This window comes from Penicillium malachiteum (genome assembly GCF_028827825.1).
Source record: "Penicillium malachiteum strain IBT 17515 chromosome Unknown utg000004l:1.0-4883003.0:1.0-4884900.0, whole genome shotgun sequence".
Taxonomy (NCBI): domain Eukaryota; kingdom Fungi; phylum Ascomycota; class Eurotiomycetes; order Eurotiales; family Aspergillaceae; genus Penicillium; species Penicillium malachiteum.
In genome coordinates this window covers 516,582-533,577 of record NW_026643097.1, presented here as the reverse complement: position 1 = coordinate 533,577, position 16,996 = coordinate 516,582, and the positions used below count along the sequence as shown (strand labels likewise).

Here is a 16,996-nt window from a genome sequence, read left to right as displayed (position 1 = left end):
GTTTTTTCCCCCTGCATGGTCTTGTATCATATCAGCTGTACATAGCCCATGAAACATCATCCCACTTTGGTTAGCAAGGCGGATTAGTATCTGCCTAGCCAAATGCCGGCGTCATAGAGTAGGCGACAATCAATTGATCGTCTGTTTTGAAACACTGTAACATTTTGTTAGCTTTGAGGCATTAAGACCGGTAGAAAACCATGCAAATTTACCCTCCATAACCCACCGACGCCTTCATCGAGGCCCGGAGCAAAGACACTATTAACATAGCAAAAGACGGAGTCCGTATCTTTGCAATCTAGCTTTTTGCGAAGAAACTTGACAACGGTTTCAAACTTTTGTGAAGCGCTAACCTTGAAAACCCGAGTTTTGAGAATCGGGGCCGAAGGCAGAGGTTGAAAGCGAACAGTAACTGGGACCACGTCAGCAATAAGATCGAAATAGAATATTCACGCAATACAGTCCTGCATCTGGGTCCAAAGACCCTGAATCCGAGTTTGGGCGTCGGCGGGATGGGGTGTACCTTTGCCAGCATCAATCGCTTCTACGTCGGCAAGTGCCTGATGGGCATCGCGGGGTAAACCCGTGAGCATGATGGATGCTGTCATATTCATCGGTAGATCTGCACCATGATTATCATCTGGGATTGGGCCATCTGTCATGCCTGGTGATGTGGACTCTGGTGATTGCACTTGGCGGTCAGAACCGGGACGATAGCTAAGGCTTGTGCGAGGTGGGATGGCGGGGGAGCTTTGAGAAGAGTCCCCCGAGGGGGAAGAAGGGTTCATTGTGATAAAAAGACTTCAATAGTCTGAAACCTGCTTTCTTCGAGAATATGATTTTATTTCGGTGTCAAGAGAGGGGAGGTTGTATTGGGAGAGGTGATGAAGAAGGAACACTTAAGGTGTGTCGATCTTCTAATCTTAATTAGCACCGAGTCACTGTAGCAAGAGCAAACATACAGTTGCACGAGATGGCAAAACTAGGGATATGGCAATATTTTCATTTGGTCTAATTTACTAAAGCTTTTTATCTCTTCTTCTACTTCTCGCTTATTCAAATGTTTATTCAAACGTTCCTGTTTCTTGATTTCTTCAAGTTGCTGCTACCTAGGCGTTACACTAAAAGTCTTGTGGAATCCCCAAGGTCCTAGAACAACGCAAATTATAGGAATACTGATGGGGTCATATGCTATCAAGTATTTTATGGGCTCACGTGTCAAAAGAGCCCTTAAGGATATAACATATGGTTAGAAAAGGAGTATAAATTGCAGACCCGTACTATGCCCAAGTGTGCTAGGTGATAACCTAGACTGATGCCTGAATGTTAATAATTCCAGTCATGCAAGTTCCCTCATATAGTCATGGATAGCAGCATACGGTTTCACGCATGAAAGTAGTCCCTTTGCACAGTTCACCGAAGAGCGGAGTATACTTGGAGGTCAAAGATTGTAGAAAACTGGCTTCGTGCACAGTTCCTAGTTGTGATGGCAATTTGAGAGTCCACTCCACCATGGCATCAAGCGCAGAGACAATTCTAAAGTGAAATTTGTGCGCGATTAAGATTAAAAGCGCCTTGAAGAATAGAATAACCGCATCACCGGAAAAGAAAAGTGGATGTCGTGATGGCTGTAAGATCGTGACATTAGGAGTTCCATGGCTCCATCGATCCAGCCACGGCCATCTCACAATGAGCTGACTCATCCAGTCATCATTATCACCAGTTCCCCTCTTCCCCCTCCACCTTCACGCCTAACTACTTACTCCGAAGTTACCTGATTTCACTTACTTCTTCTTGTTCTTTGAACTTCTGGAATCTCCAGGCATCACAACTTCTTCACCCTCTCTTGCCGCCTCTCCTTCCCCCAGAGACAACACTTTCTATTCCCCGCCTCCGACTGCAGTGTACTTGCCCTGTGACCTCATTGACAGCTCCGAGAACTGGTAGATCCAGCTTCAATTTACCACAAATCCCTCTGAGCCATTCTATTTTCACATCGCCAATCCGCCATCATGAGCAGCCCAAAGCGCAGAATAGAGACCGATGTGAGTACCTTTTCGAGCTACAACTACCCGTCTGAAGTCAAGCTATGAGCTAACAGATTCCCTTACTGCTTCTAGGTTATGAAGTATGATTTGAATAATCAATACAAACGTTGAGGATTCGAGGACAAATACTAACTCGAGTATAGGATGTACGCCCTAAAAATCCTCTTCCCTTCCCCGAGTCTCTTCTGTCTGCAACCTATTCGATTGGACTCGAAAAGAAACAATATGGATTGAGGGAACATGACTGACGAGATGATTTAGGTTGATGAGTGACTATGAAGTTACCCTTGTCAACGATAACAGTAAGTTGGCGGCTTCTTATAAAGAGCAAGATCAATGTGCTAACCATAGTCTAGTGTATGGCTTATACTTCGTGGGTTGGGAACCAAAGAAATATTGCTGATATTTGAATTCTAACAGGCAAGAATTCTACGTCCGATTTAAGGGCCCCGAGGAGAGTATGTATATCAATATTTGCTCATGATGGATCTAAGTCAGATTATATACTGACTTGAACCCTCGGTAGCTCCGTTTGCTGGTGGCCATTGGAAAATCCATGTCGAGCTCCCCGACCAGTATCCATACAAGAGCCCTAGTATTGGATTCGTCAACCGCATTTTCCATCCCAACATCGACGAGCTGTGAGATACTTCTTTACCTGAGCCTTGAGCCTTCGGTGATAGAACCAGCAAGATTAAATACTGACCATTCCCGATATAGGTCTGGCTCTGTTTGCCTTGATGTTATCAACCAAACCTGGTCCCCCATGTATGACATGATCAACATTTTCGAAGTCTTCCTTCCTCAGCTCCTTCGCTACCCCAATCCTTCCGACCCGCTCAATGGAGAGGCTGCAGCATTGATGATGCGGGAGCCCAAGTCCTACGACGCGAAAGTGAAGGGTATGTAATCCGTGCGGGGTATAATCTCGGCCAGTTACTAACAAAGTGGCAGAGTACGTGGCCAAGTACGCCAGCAAGGACGCCGTGGACGAGGTCGAGGAAGAGACAGAGTCCGAGGGAGAGCTCAGCTCCGCTGGCAGTTATGCGTCTGGTGGTGAGGAGCCGGCCGGTACCATGGATGATGTTTAGTCCACTGGCCTCGGCTTTCTCAGTGTCATTTCTTTGTCTCAGACTGGATCTGCACAACCATATTGCATCCTCTCAACTCTTCGAGATTCATTATTTTACTCATTGGATAGGACCAGCGGGCGTTTTGAAGGTTTTCTTCATTTATTTTTATTTTTATTTCTTACGCGGATTTTTTATTCCCGCCCCCTCCCCTTTACCTCTTCTCGAGTTTCAAACCGTGCATTCATGCATTTATCACGTTGCGGGTGTTGTCAGTGATGGGATAGGCCGGTGCGTTATCTTTCTTACTCTAGCATAAGGATGCCGTTTCTTTCTTTCTCGGGGAACTTCACTTTTACGGAATATCACCATTATTTACTTTGGGCATCGGAACCTCAGATTTGTGGTTATCTGCGTAGCATATGTATCTAGAGATGTACATCTGGGAGACCAAACAGCTATTGAATCCACAGTTTTGCAGAATAGATAGCCCAATATAATCGATTTAGAGGTGTACCACCGAGGCTCTAGACTCGAAATCAAGAAAAGAAAAGAAAAAAGAAATATTCTGATGAGGCCTGCACCGTGGGTATTAACAGGACGAAAATAGGAGACACAAAAAGAGTGGCTATGTATGTGCGAAACAGTCGACCGGCGATCCATGCAAAGAAAACAAAGTACTCAAATAAACGAAAGAGGGGATAGCGTGACGAAAAGAAAAATACAGAGATACACGTTGGTATCCTTGATATCGATAGACTCCAGATTTCCTTGAACCACCCCTTAATAACCGTTGTTCCTGTAGACCTCCCTGTCGTATGATTCATCGTCTTCATATAGAAATACTCCAGATTAAGGCGTCAGAACTTTTAGGTCACCTTGAGGACTCCAAACACATCGCGGCTGTCGGCTCTCATGTTTGGGCTGGAGCGCTTCTTGTTCGGGTTGACAACAACTTCACCCCAATGTTTCGGCACGGTACCTCCGGAACTAGGACGGCTGGTATTCGAGGCAGCATCAGAGGTGACAGTCAGATGTGCGTTCTCATCATTTGTAGTAGGTGATGTAGACGTAGATCGGGGAACATGGAGAGTGGCATGAGGCTGGAGATGTGGTTGTGGTTGCAGAGACCAGATATCAATCACAGAGCTAGAATAACATAATAAATCAGTAAATAACCACAGAACAGAAGTAATGAACATCTGTTGTTGATAAACACTTACTCGGAGGTCCGTTGGCAGATAGCATCCAGTGCCTCCCTCTCGCGTCTCACGTACTCCGGATCCGGCTGATTAGCCTGTTGGGCATGATTGAGTGCGCCGTAGCCATACCCAGCCTGATAAGGATCTTCTTCTAGCAATCGAGAAGACTCCGGCTTTGAGAAAGATATGTTAGAAGGTTGTTTTTTTCGAAGAGCGTGCCAAGCCTCGCGCATAAGGCCGGGGTCATGCGCATTAAACATGTTGATGCGGTCTGCCCAAGCAACTCACCTCGGGAGATTCATGGCGATTACCGCCCAGGCACGAGGAACAGATACCCATTTAAAGCGACAAAATAGAACGCGGGGTTAAAAATGGCGAGTCGAAATGGTGTGGAGGGGCACGATGCGAGCAGCACGAGGCATTAATTGCCTCCCAATTATCGATGCAAAGGTGGGACCGGAATCCCCTCGTTGGGGTAGGCTAGATCGAGAAGACGAAGAATGTGGAGTAATGAGTGTGGTGAATGCTGAAACAAAACCGACGAAGAAAAAAAAATAGCGCAGTGATCGGGAGGTTGAGTGTGAGGAATAAAAAGTTCGATCGGGTTCAGAGGTTGCAGTCGGAGATGAAGGCTGGGGAGAGTCCGTGCGATGTCATCGATAAGCAACATGGTCGTGGCCGCAACGCGTGGAAATTAAGTACCGACCTCTTTTTTTCTTCCCCGTCTACATGAACACCTTTTAAGTATCAGTCTCTTACACACTGATCCTGTCACAACATGTTTGATTTACCTGAAGCCAAGCGGTATGTCTCAATTGTATTAGGTTCTATCAAATATTCTTTCTAATTATTACTCAGAGTGCGTCGCAATGAAGTCCAATCCCCCGCTTCATCACGGTCACCCTCCCCAGTCGATGAATCAAAACTTCAAGATGCACACGCCCGTCTAGGGAAATTACTCAACCTCGATGACTTAATTGGCCCCAATGTGGAATCAGAAAATACATCAAATGGGACACAACCGGGCGCCAATGAGGAGGAGGAGCAGGAATTCGAGTTTCGCCTGTTCAGTGCCCCGACGAAAACCCCAGATACCACACAAAAACCATCAGATGGCGGAGATAAAGCCGGTTCAGAGACACAGAAGCTGCGGATTCGAGTACGGTCACCGACTCCAGGCTCTGGCGATCCCTCGGAGGGCCGCTTCGTGAAGGCGTTCCGCGGATGGCAATATTATTTCTCCAGCTCTTCATTATGGAACAAAAGCGAGGTCAAGTCAGAGGATGAAGCCGATCAAACCAGGAAGAAGGAGCAATTTGAAGACATAGCCGTGACTGGAGAACAGATGATGTCTTGGGCTAAGTCCCAACCATGGGTTAGTCGATTTGCCGATCTTATCCCTTGATTGTATCACTAACACACTCTTCTAGCCTGGTTGTCATCTTCCATGGAGAGTTATCAGTCTGAAGCGACACCAGACAAAACTGCCGCCTAAGAACAAGGACGTGCCCGTTTTGCCGGTTTATGTTATTGAGGGGGCTCTTCCATCCAAGTCACCCAAAACTCGCAAGAAGCCTGGTAAAAAGCGACGACTTATTCTTCGGAAACGTGCGGCAGCAGTCGAAACAGCAAAGGAGGCGGATGCTGAGAAGCGAACTCGCAAAAATCGCGAGCGGAAGCTCAAGCGTCGACAGAAGGCTCGGGAGGAAAAGGCTGCGGCTGCGGCTGCAGCCGGTGGTGATGTTGACATGGTAGATGCAGATAGAGCTTCTTCATCCGGTGGCGATTGAATGTTCGAGTCCCCTGTTTGATTATGCCTTGTGAAGCTTTAATAAGATACCCTAGCTACATTTGGCTTGAAATTGATTTCTATCAACATATGCGATGAGATGCAGCGTCGGTACTTCGAGTAGCTGTATCACTCCTTAGGCTTCAGGTGGTGAAGAAAAGGGTAAATTTAAGAATCTTGATTCAGTATAGGAGATCGTTGTCATGTTAATTTGACTGTTAAGTTCAAATGTTGACCCGATGGGTCAGTTGGGCGACAAGGAAACACGCTGAAAACACCAGCCTTTGATGGGTGAGATCCTATATAATTTCGTTGAGGGGGAGAAAAGTAACAACTCAGCCCTGCTGGCCTAGCGGAATAGCGGCGTCAGACTCTAAGAGGACAGATTAGCATTGATCAGGATGGCCTGGGTCCTGTCGGTGGCCGAGTTAGTATACCAGAGGGCGGGCGGGAATCAGTTTCGGCTGGGCTTACTGATTTTTAATTTTTTAATTTTTTTAATTTTATATCAAATATTTTCAGACTCGGTCTTTCTATAATTCCTGTCAGATCCCAAAAAAAAGAGTGAGATATGAGGGATTATATGGTGGTGATGGGTGTATCCAGTGAGACTGTTCGCAGCATCTCACCTCACACCTCGATGCGCACCCGATTTCTCAGTCCCCACCAGTTTTGAAAGTCCCTGGTTCAATTCCAGCTTCTGTGATTTCTTTTTGAAATTTTATCCATAGTCATGACAATCGATTACTCTGCCGCACCTGCCGATATAAGTTCAATAAATAGACTACTAGTAAGTACTACTTCTTTATTACTGACCTTCAAGAGGTTCGTCTCAAGTGCTTAGTACTACATAGGAGTGGCTCACCATTTCAATCCATGATCCATAATGCTCATAGTATAGGGAACATTTGAACTTGAGAATTATTATTTTGGAAGTTTCAGTCCTTGATAAATCAACAGAGTCACTGTACTACTAGTATATTGGAATGACAGACACCATTCTATGCATACATCACTGGCAATCAATCCCACCGCACAAAAGAGAAGAGAAAACTTGAAGGAAACAACAGCCTTGGTTATGGTTCTGCACCCCGATATTCCTATATACTCCATGCTCCAAGCAAAAAAAGAAAGCCCGAGCCCGAGTCTCCAACTCGGCTTAGTTGGAAGCGACCACCACCTCTTCACAACACTCCGGACAGCTATCATGCACACGAAGCCAGGAAGAAACGCACGAACTACAAAACCAATGATCGCACGGCAGAGTCAAGCACTCCGAGCTCGGCAAAAGAGCTGTGAAACAAAACCTACAAAGCGCCAACTCGCCCTCTGGTACCATCTCATCCGCCGAATGTTGAGTTCCCGCTAGCATCTTGGACCAATACGGTTGCTGGGGCGTATTACCAGTCCGAAACAAGATATCATTTGGAAGCCACATGTCCGAGTCCCTAAGAGGTCCCTCGTCGAAACAGCTTGCGATTTCAAAGTATCGGTCTCGATATGGAAGGCCGGGGTCTACAGTTGTCATGCCGACTTGGCCTGGTCCCGCATAATAAACATTCTCGAATTCAAGAATCTTCCCAGCGTCACGGAGGACGTCGATACCTCGTTGGAAAAGACGGCTGCCAAGTAAAGATAGCCAGACGATGGTGTTGTCTCGGGAATAGAGCATGCTTTGTCCCTCTTCAAGTCGATCCTCGTAGTAGTCTAGGATCAGGGTGGCAAACAGGAAATGATGTGGAATGGACCACATTTTGTCTGAGTGTGCCTAGGAGTGTTCCAGTAGACTCTATGAGATTTCTTTTAGATATTTCCTTGGAATGAAATGAGGCTGGGGTCTATAGTAGATGAAATTGTAATTTCTCTGTATTCTTCTGACTGGTGGAAGGGTTCTTAATTTATATTCCTAATCTCGTTATTCATCTTATTTTTGCATTCTTAGAGACCAATTCTATTCTTGTGCATGAAAGAGATGAAACGTGCCTCACTATTTTCGGCCCAGATCTCCATGCTTGGTTGAATGAACCCGTCTGTTTCTACAGTTATGTGGGTGGTCCTATTTTGAAACATTTGAATACAAGTAATACAAAGGACTCGATCTTAGAAGAGACTTGAATAGAATCCTCAAGTCTAACCTTGGAATTTGAATCCGATACTATGTTCAGGTTTTAGGATTGACATCTGGAGGCTAGAACTATGCTTCTTATACCAGGAATAATGATCAATTCAGGCATGCGTATTTTGAACGGCCACTCTCATGAGTCATGACGGTCCCTTCAATATAATCTAGAGATTCTTCTACGGCATGAGCAAGGTGCAAATCCTATTGTGTCCGAGATGTGAGCATTTCCTCCAATCAGTATTGCATGTTGAAAGTCCTCCGAGTCCAAGTCAACCTCGGCGAGTCCGCATCTCAAGTATACTCATAGGAGATGAATATTGCAATTCAACATAGAACTCATTGCAGAATATCATAAATCGGAAAGTAAAATAAAAGAATTCCAAATCAAATTATGATCGATAAACATGTCTTGATGCCAAGCCGGCACTGAGACATTCCAGCGATCAACAAAATTGATAATGCGCAGCCTTGTCACATTCTTCTTCGATCTCAATCTCTGAAAGCTCAGAGCTCAGATCGGATGTTTTGATTTGAATCTCAAAAGCAAACGGTCAGCCCAAATCTGGTCTTCCAGATCTTACTTGGAAATGGTACGCAAGAAGACTTCAGCGAGATCCAGACCGACCATGTCTAAGAAACCTGGAAATATGGCTTCAAGCCCAAAGGAGAATGATTGAGATCTTCAGAATCAACAATCACTGTCAGGTATATCTAAAGATCTCAAATCGACTCACTGCAATATACAACATTTGAAGGCCTGGCTAATATCCAACCAGTTTTCACTGGCAGCAGGCCACTAGCAATTAGCTTGTCTTCTGTCACTATGAGTATTTTGATTGTGCTATCGACCTTTTGGACAACTGGCTTCAAGAATCAGATGCGTGAGTTTCAAATTTTAACCGAAGCCTATTAGGCTCTGCTGACCATTTGATACCTAGTTGAAATGATCGCTGCATCATTTCTGTTATTCGCTGTTCACGCTGGGCTACTTTACTTCAGTCCACCCGAGCAGCAGCATCTATCTTGCCTTATAATATGTCTCGTTTCAGGACCTTTGGCCTTTCGGTCTGGACTGACATGGCTATGGTAAGGAGTCAAAATAGTGAAATTCTGTCCATGTTATCTGCATCTAGCTATAACTAGCTGCTGAGAGATTGGAAGAGTCGCTATCATGAGATGCATGTTGATGACCCTGTTTGATGTTTGTAAATAATGAAGTACCGTTGTGATCGATATTGAAAGAAGTATAAAGCCAAAACTTGAAACGCATATCGGGTAGGCGATAAATGCCGAAAGGGTATAGGTAGGCCGAGGTTGGCTTAAAGCAATAAGTGGTGAAAGTTGCCCCAGCAGTAACGAGATATAAAAAAGTTAGAAGCGCTGAAGGAGTGAAAGCGCGACTTTGTGGCCTGTGAGATAAAGGTCAGCCTTGCAGAGACAAAGGATTTTGGGGGTACCAACCGAAGATCATAAATATCATGCCAATGGCAACCATGCGATTCTGCGCACTGATAGCAAGGATGAGAATAAAAATTAAAGTGAATATAGAGGGAGTCCCGAATGTGATTTCTGGAATGCCCTTGGCTTTGTTTGCTGCGTCTTCGATTCTGGATTGAAGGTTGGCTGCTGTGGCTGCGGCTCTTTCAATTAATGCTGTAGAAACTTGAGCGGCGAACTGGATTTCTTTGTGAACTTGAGATTGAGCGACAAGAATCTTGGCTTGCTCATGTTGAGCAACTTGTAGCTCATTGGCCTTGATGCTCGAGACTTCAACCGATCTTTCCATAGTTTCGAGTTTCTGAAAAAGTTAGAAGATATGCAGGAAATTAATATTGGGAATGTGACCAACATGAGCCAGCTTGTGCTCTTGCTCGAGAACTTGGATCAGTCGACTACTCAACCATTCCTATTCATGTTAGCTTGCATATGTAGAACTGTTGATTGTGAAACTCACGAGTGACGCGTCCAAGCTAGCCATTCTCTGAGAAATGGCTTGAAACTCTGAGCCCATAAAAGACTCCAACGAAAGGTGAAAGTCCGAGGCGATCTGCTGAGACGCGAGTGCAGTCTCCTCATGCACTCGCAGCGCGGAAAGTTCTTTTTCTTCTGCAGTCTTGAGACTTTGCTGTAGAGCATCTACCTGACCAGAAACGCCTACAAGATTCTGATAAAATTAGTCTTTGGAAAACAATAGTAGAAAGACGCTTTCTGGAGATAGCCAATTTACCTTTTCAAGACTTGCTGTCTCATTTTGTATATTATGCAGCGTTGAAGAAAATCTCTCGACCACGGTACCGATGCCGGACTCCATGTCATGCAGTAGCTTGTTGAAGTTATCTTGGAATTTAAGATCCGTCGTCTCCAAGTCCACGAGTATCCTCTTCTGCAATTCACGAACAGCTTCGGCAAATTCTTCATCCTTGACAGAGTTCATGGCCGCCTTCTCCAATGCAATATCTAGGCCATTGCTGAGTTTTGCACTGCTATTGACAATGGAGCGATGTAGATTCAGTAGTTCATCTTTCTCAGTCTCCATACGTGCCGCCTGGCAAATGACCACTGCGTTTTGCCGGTTGTTGCTATAAGAAGTCCACCACTGAGGCCGTGATTCGAGGGTCTTCAAGCAAGCCCCCAAGGTCTCCTTCGAGTAGTTATCCACGGGAGACTCTTGGAGTGATTTGGGCTTGCTGGAGAAAAGAAAGCGAGGTCTGGCTTGTGTCGGAGTGGCAGTCAAGGGCAGACAAGCAGCTGGAACGGAAGCGCCGGCCCCATCCAGCTCGCAGATTGCTAGTCTTGCAGCATAAACAGATCGTATTCGATCCAAAGTTGCATACTCTGCGGAGTCATGGGCTCCCTTTCCGTCAATTGCCTGGCATGAGGCGACGAGTCTTGTGGCTGCGACCCGGTAACACGATGGTGATGACTTCATGGAATCAAGCAAGTGAATGGCCTCTTCAAAAATGACGTTCTGTTGTTGATTCTTTGTTGTGAGATAGGATATGGCATTGTTCCGGTCGGAATCTTTCGGGATGGGGATAGCAGGAAAGTGAGCTTTGCTCATTAGCAGACGCGTAACAGGGCGCATGAAAGCTCTTTCAAAGAGACTCACCAGGTTCTGAAGTTGACACAAGGCCAGCTGCTGCAATATTTGTCATACATATCAGCCATTGTATCAAGACCCTTTGCCACCAGAGACTGGTCCACTTCATGATGTCCGATCTGAACAAAGCTTCATGGAGTGAAATGGTGTGATAAAGAAAGTGTAGGTGGGGAGAAGTTCAAGAAGAAGATGTGAGATGGGTGAGAAGTGACTCACAAAGCTTGGTGAGAGATGAGACGACAGTATCAGAACATATCGATAGTGGAATTTTAAACCCACAGGTAATCTTTATCACTTCAGATGATATCTGTCCAGGTCAACCGTACTAAATCCCGAGATCTATTTCCCAATATCTATTTCTCAACTTGAAGTGCTTCATTGTCAGTTCTACCTCTGGCAAAGATACTGCAACTATACTCTCCACTGGCAGGGAGATTCAATGTGGAGGATTCAGAGGACACCCTCTTTAGGAGTGGAAGCTGGAACAACTTGTAGACTGGTCAGAAAGATCAGACTAATAGATGGAAATTTTATGCCATTTGCCTAAGATTGAACATAGTACTAGCATCCATAGAGTGATTTACCCATCCGGACTCAGAAGGATTCTAGAGAGGGCAAGTAATCCGACCCTCTGATCTTGAGGCTTCTTCTTCCCTGAATGATATTCATGTTGATTTCTACATTTGGCGTTGAAAGATTTTGAAATGAAAAACCTACCGTGAAAGAGACTCGGGAGGCATCCTTTGTGGTAGCTTACATTGACATCGAGCACTTGAAATAAGACGACTAGTACTTGAATACTATACTCCTTCCATGAACTCTAACATTCAAGTTAATCTTCAGTATGACATGACTCAAATACAAAAAGACTCTTCATTGCATCATCTACTAATAGTAGTAGTTCGAAAATGCAGAATCTTGAATTGAAGACTCGGAGTGGAAATCAATGGCGGCGGGTCAAACAACCTCAATATCCTTCGCAATACTCAAATTTCTTCAGAGCTTCAAAGTATCGGACACATCCACCGAATAAGACCAATTATGGAAGTTTTGTCTTACAAGGCAAGGGGAGCCAAACGTAAACGCAAATATGAGTTCCATCACCGTGATGAAGCTTTCATGGAAGAAGAAGATGATGAAGATGATGAAGATGATGATGAAGATGATGAAAATGAGGAGGCTGTTGCAGCTGGGTGGATTGGCTCACCGTGGGATATGCCCGAGCGCCCACAGATAAACATAGATGACCTCGATTTGACCAGATCATACGTCAATGATTCAAACTTGAAGTATAGCATCAAGAGTGGAAGCTCCAGAGGATTGTCGAGAAGACAGCCAAGATGGACTCGTAATGGCAAAGAGCCATTGACAGATTGTTCCAAATTTCCTGAGGGTTGGAACATGAATGAACCTGATCTAGATCCTGAGTATGTATTGAAATTTGACTGCAGTTTAGGCTGAGCTAATCCATTTAATTAAGAGATATCGATGCAAATATTCAACGGGCCAAGCAGCGGATCGAGGATAATATCATGCCCCATGCCTTTCAGTGGCGACTACACGAATATGAGAAGAAAAAGGGATACCGCGAGTAAGGTTCCGACCAAAGATTTGTTTGTTGATTCATACTGATTGTTCAATTCTCGTTGAATAGCCAAATTATATCGAAATGGCCGAATGGTTTAAGCTGGAATGTCCTCCAACGACTTGAATCTCTAGAGTTCTTACAGGGGAAATTGGAGTTAGACGATCCATATGAGCAACGCGCGAATGTCAAGTCCATTACAGTGGCATACAAGTCTAAACAGCTAGAAATCAATGATCTGGTTACATATTGGTCTCATGGGACTCAAATCAGCCAACCTCGACCTTTCAATTGGGATGAGCTATTAACAATCAACACCCACTACGAAGGAAGCAAAGGATTTTGGGTTGAGGGGGTAGGTCATTACGAGGAACATGAGCTGAAGATCCTCAAATTCGAATATTAACATCTCTCTGTTCTAGATCGACTGAGCTGGCCCTCGCCGAAGTGAGGTCAGACTTGTTGTCCCTCGACACCCAAGATGGAGAAATCTCAACGAAGTACAGCCCCCTTGAAAAAGATCTTTCTTAATCTCCAAATTGAACACCCGTTTCCCGACCAAGGCTCACTATTTTGATAGTATAGAATTGCTGTGAGGATCCCTGGGGTCAAATGGTGGACTGAACTGGACTTCATCTTCGCCACTGGATCTGATCGAATGGAGATTTATGATAGCGATATACCGATTATATGTGGCCCGAATAACACTACATTCAGGACAATTGGATCTACACAAGTGTATGGAAGCAATACTGAGGCCGAACGTCAGGTTATTATTGTTGAAGTCTGTCTCCTTGACGAAGAATTCAAGCGAATGACCCCTTGGACAATGATTGACTGCAATATTGTACCTGGAGTTCCTCGGAACCCGGCCGCGACTGGCGCGATAGCGGCTAGAGTTGATGGCCCGGTTTTCAGGCATCTCCTTTATAACTGTTTTGTTCCTGACGGTCATAAGAATATCTTCATCTCGATTACCAAACGTGGTATGCATCTTCCAAAGCCTCTTGCAGTAGACGAGCGAGAACCACCTTCAATCGGGGAAGGAATCATCAACCTGGAAACCACATCTTTTCGAAATCAGTGGCCCCCGGGACCTATACCAGTTGCCCCGAAGAACCTCTCTCCAAGGGCTAAGGGCGTTCCAGGTCCAAAATACGACACCTGGCCAACTGGAACCTAAAATCACGGGTTTCAGTAATATTTGTTGCATTCAGTTCAAGTTCAAGTTCTCCGTATGTATAGAGGTCACTGGGTTCAGATGTCTGGTCTACAGTGGGCCGTGGCAGGGTTTTAAAAATTTGAGTCCTACCACTACCGTACTAGTAGTGTTTCGAGCATCCTGTACATAAGCGGCGACATAATAGCCTCCAGGGCTGCAGACAATCAAGATTATACATACATAGAGCCCCATAAATATCAGTACTAGTAAATAAAAATTTAACAACTTGAATCCAATTTGGAACGTCGAAAAGATTAAATAACTATATGTAGAAGGTTCGCCTATCAGGCCTGGAATATCTGGCCAATATAACTAACCGCCACGTGACCCCATAATTTACGACAAAATCATCGAGTCCGCATCGTCTCCGAAATCAACAACCTAATCGCCATGTCGTTTCTACCCCAACGCTGCGCTCGGCAGCTTCTCCGCGAGCCCTTCCAGCGCCGCTCATTACCTCTTTTCCTGACCCCCGCCTTCTCCCCCTCTCGCGTCCAATGCTTCTCCTCTACCTCCCCGGCGCAATCCCGTATCGGAGGTGCTCCCATCTCCGTTCCCCCCGAGGTATCATTGAGCCTCATTGATGCACCCAATTTCGGCACTCAAGGCCGAGGAAAGTCTGCCAGCAAGGTTTCCGCGCATATCAAGGGTCCTAAGGGTATGTTTGTCCCAGATATGATTGTTTCAATGTCAACTGTTGATAGCTAACTCGGTGTCATTATAGGCGAATTGACCCTTGAAATCCCATCTTTCTTGACTGTTAACCACGATACAGTTAGCCAAAAGGCTACGCTGTCTATTATTGACGCCGAGGATCCTCACCAGCGTGCTATGTGGGGTATGTTTGAATCCAAAATCTAGTTCCGACTTCATTTCGGTACCTCTCGCTCCAATATCTGACCATTCATCGCTTTAGGTACTATTCGCGCGCACATCCAGAACCATATCACCGGTGTCTCAGAGGGACACATCTGTATTCTTTCCATGGTCGGTGTCGGTTACCGTGCCACTATCGAGACTACCGCTACCACCGTCACCCCAACATACCCCGGCCAGAAGTTCGTTTCCCTGAAGGTCGGATTCTCGCATCCCATTGAACTGGGTATTCCCGAAGGCGTTGAGGCTAGCACACCACAACCGACTCGTATCTTGTTGGAGGGTGTGGAGAAGCAAAAGGTGACGCAGTTCGCGGCGCAGATCCGTGAATGGCGACGACCGGAGCCTTACAAGGGTAAGGGTATCTTTGTCAATGGAGAGACTATTAAGCTCAAGGCGAAGAAGATCAAATGATCTACTCGCGTCTGGCATTTGGTTTATTATATTTTCCTTGTTTTGTGGACCATGGGTATTTTGGGTTCCCTTGTATTTGTATAGTACTCTATCCCCCGTTCATCATTTTCAAATATGTACTTTTTTGAATCCAAAGACCTCCATATCTTTTGTAAGGTGGTATCACAGATGAAGACATTCAGACGCATCAAGCGTGATCCTCGCAAAAACAAAAACCCCCAAATGACATTCCAAAATTCGTCACAAAATAATCAGAAATTCGTTTTGTTTATCTACAGCTTCAGAACAGTCTTGACAGCGCCAATGACCTGGTCCTGGAAGGCCGCGGGGGCAGCGACAACACCCTTGTTAGCAGCCAAGGTCCGGCCCTTGCTGAAGTCCAAGCGGTTGCCATAGATATCAGTAACCTGACCACCGGCCTCACGGACAATGAGGTCACCAGCAGCGTGATCCCAGATCTTCTCCTGGTAGTCCTTCTTGACGGGCAGACGGAGGTAGATGTCACCGGCACCACGAGCAATGGAGCAGTACTTGGCCTGGGAGTCCAGACGGACACTTGGGGCAGTGATGCCCAGAAGCTGAGCAACAGCGGCATTATCACCCTGGGCGGAGTGACCAGCCTCAACGCCCTCACAAAAGACAGCCTGTGCGATATCGGCGACAGGACGCATGGAGATAGGCTTAGCGGCAGCGAGAGCACCGGTGGCAAGGGGACGGCTGGTGGCGCCCTCACCCAGGATAGCAGAGAAGAGAACACCGTTAGCGGAGGTGTCAGCCTGCTGGGCACCGGTGCTGGCGTCGATGGTGGCGGCATCATCAACGGGGAGGTTAGGGGTACCGATAGCACCGACCTTAACATCTCCGTCAACGATCAGACCGAGACACACAGCGTACTGGCCACCACGCAGGAAACCTTTGGTACCATCGATGGGGTCCAGAGCCCAGACGCGGCCCTTGGCACCACCAGCGCTCTTGCCCTCATCAATGATGTCCAACATGCTCTCCTCGCTGGCCAGAGGTCCACCCAGGATGTTATCGCTCTCGGCATCGTCCAGCTTGATGTCCTTAACCAAACGCCAGATCTCAGCGCTAAGGGCCTTGTCCTCACGGAGAGAGCTAGCCTCCTCCTCGGCGACAATCTCATCGTTAGGGAAGTTCTTGCGAATGGCCTGAATGATCAGGGCTTGGGCGCCGAAGTCGCCAATGGTGACGGGGGACTTGTCATCCTTAGAAACGGTACCCTTAGCCTTTTCGAAGAAGACCTTCTGGGTAAGGATGGAGGCACGCTGGACGGCCAATTCGGCAATGTGACGTTCTTGTGTGTAGGACATGGTGGTGTGGTATGTGGGAGGAGGGGTGCTGAAGGAGGGGTATAAGAGGGAGAGGCGGGAGCGGGCCTTTAGAACCACGCTGAGAGCCAGAATGATGGTGGAGAAGAGCAGAAAGCGGGACAGGACGCGCGCCAAAGGGGAGATCCCGGTAATCATAAGGGTTGGCGCAGGATTTTTTTGAATGAGATCTGGAGTCTCGTATTTCTTTTGTTTCGAGTTTTCATATAGCACTCTATA

At 46.2% G+C, this 16,996-nt stretch overlaps 9 protein-coding genes across 9 annotated transcripts; 4 read left to right on the top strand and 5 right to left on the bottom strand.

The window, feature by feature from the left end:
• Positions 1 to 94: 94 nt before the first annotated feature.
• On the bottom strand, positions 95 to 788 carry N7483_008363 (ubiquitin-like protein ATG12; the record flags this gene model as incomplete). Its single annotated transcript, XM_057091790.1, has 3 exons — positions 95 to 154; positions 213 to 412; positions 461 to 788. 3 exons carry the CDS (start codon positions 786 to 788, stop codon positions 95 to 97), a joined length of 588 nt encoding a protein of 195 aa, XP_056942964.1.
• A 1,224-nt stretch (positions 789 to 2,012) lies between these two features.
• Positions 2,013 to 3,139, top strand: N7483_008362 (E2 ubiquitin-conjugating protein UBC8; the record flags this gene model as incomplete). Its single annotated transcript, XM_057091789.1, has 8 exons — positions 2,013 to 2,049; positions 2,121 to 2,128; positions 2,192 to 2,235; positions 2,310 to 2,405; positions 2,469 to 2,506; positions 2,575 to 2,689; positions 2,769 to 2,950; positions 3,003 to 3,139. 8 exons carry the CDS (start codon positions 2,013 to 2,015, stop codon positions 3,137 to 3,139), a joined length of 657 nt encoding a protein of 218 aa, XP_056942963.1.
• An 848-nt stretch (positions 3,140 to 3,987) lies between these two features.
• N7483_008361 (LAMTOR1/MEH1 family protein) lies at positions 3,988 to 4,580 on the bottom strand (the record flags this gene model as incomplete). Its single annotated transcript, XM_057091788.1, has 2 exons — positions 3,988 to 4,267; positions 4,342 to 4,580. The coding sequence occupies 2 exons, from the start codon at positions 4,578 to 4,580 to the stop codon at positions 3,988 to 3,990; spliced, it is 519 nt and encodes a 172-aa protein (XP_056942962.1).
• A 518-nt stretch (positions 4,581 to 5,098) lies between these two features.
• Positions 5,099 to 6,110, top strand: N7483_008360 (DUF2011 domain-containing protein; the record flags this gene model as incomplete). Its single annotated transcript, XM_057091787.1, has 3 exons — positions 5,099 to 5,124; positions 5,179 to 5,695; positions 5,751 to 6,110. The coding sequence occupies 3 exons, from the start codon at positions 5,099 to 5,101 to the stop codon at positions 6,108 to 6,110; spliced, it is 903 nt and encodes a 300-aa protein (XP_056942961.1).
• A 1,158-nt stretch (positions 6,111 to 7,268) lies between these two features.
• On the bottom strand, positions 7,269 to 7,862 carry N7483_008359 (RING finger protein; the record flags this gene model as incomplete). Its single annotated transcript, XM_057091786.1, has 1 exon — positions 7,269 to 7,862. One exon carries the CDS (start codon positions 7,860 to 7,862, stop codon positions 7,269 to 7,271), a length of 594 nt encoding a protein of 197 aa, XP_056942960.1.
• Positions 7,863 to 9,602: 1,740 nt separating this feature from the next.
• Positions 9,603 to 11,292, bottom strand: N7483_008358 (uncharacterized protein; the record flags this gene model as incomplete). Its single annotated transcript, XM_057091785.1, has 5 exons — positions 9,603 to 9,640; positions 9,693 to 10,029; positions 10,081 to 10,137; positions 10,186 to 10,395; positions 10,459 to 11,292. 5 exons carry the CDS (start codon positions 11,290 to 11,292, stop codon positions 9,603 to 9,605), a joined length of 1,476 nt encoding a protein of 491 aa, XP_056942959.1.
• A 1,080-nt stretch (positions 11,293 to 12,372) lies between these two features.
• On the top strand, positions 12,373 to 14,099 carry N7483_008357 (uncharacterized protein; the record flags this gene model as incomplete). Its single annotated transcript, XM_057091784.1, has 4 exons — positions 12,373 to 12,758; positions 12,812 to 12,922; positions 12,986 to 13,271; positions 13,497 to 14,099. 4 exons carry the CDS (start codon positions 12,373 to 12,375, stop codon positions 14,097 to 14,099), a joined length of 1,386 nt encoding a protein of 461 aa, XP_056942958.1.
• Positions 14,100 to 14,528: 429 nt separating this feature from the next.
• Positions 14,529 to 15,428, top strand: N7483_008356 (mitochondrial 54S ribosomal protein uL6m; the record flags this gene model as incomplete). Its single annotated transcript, XM_057091783.1, has 3 exons — positions 14,529 to 14,796; positions 14,863 to 14,976; positions 15,055 to 15,428. The coding sequence occupies 3 exons, from the start codon at positions 14,529 to 14,531 to the stop codon at positions 15,426 to 15,428; spliced, it is 756 nt and encodes a 251-aa protein (XP_056942957.1).
• Positions 15,429 to 15,700: 272 nt separating this feature from the next.
• N7483_008355 (3'(2'),5'-bisphosphate nucleotidase) lies at positions 15,701 to 16,915 on the bottom strand (the record flags this gene model as incomplete). The annotated part of the gene is made up of 1 exon (XM_057091782.1): positions 15,701 to 16,915. One exon carries the CDS (start codon positions 16,913 to 16,915, stop codon positions 15,701 to 15,703), a length of 1,215 nt encoding a protein of 404 aa, XP_056942956.1.
• Positions 16,916 to 16,996: the final 81 nt, after the last annotated feature.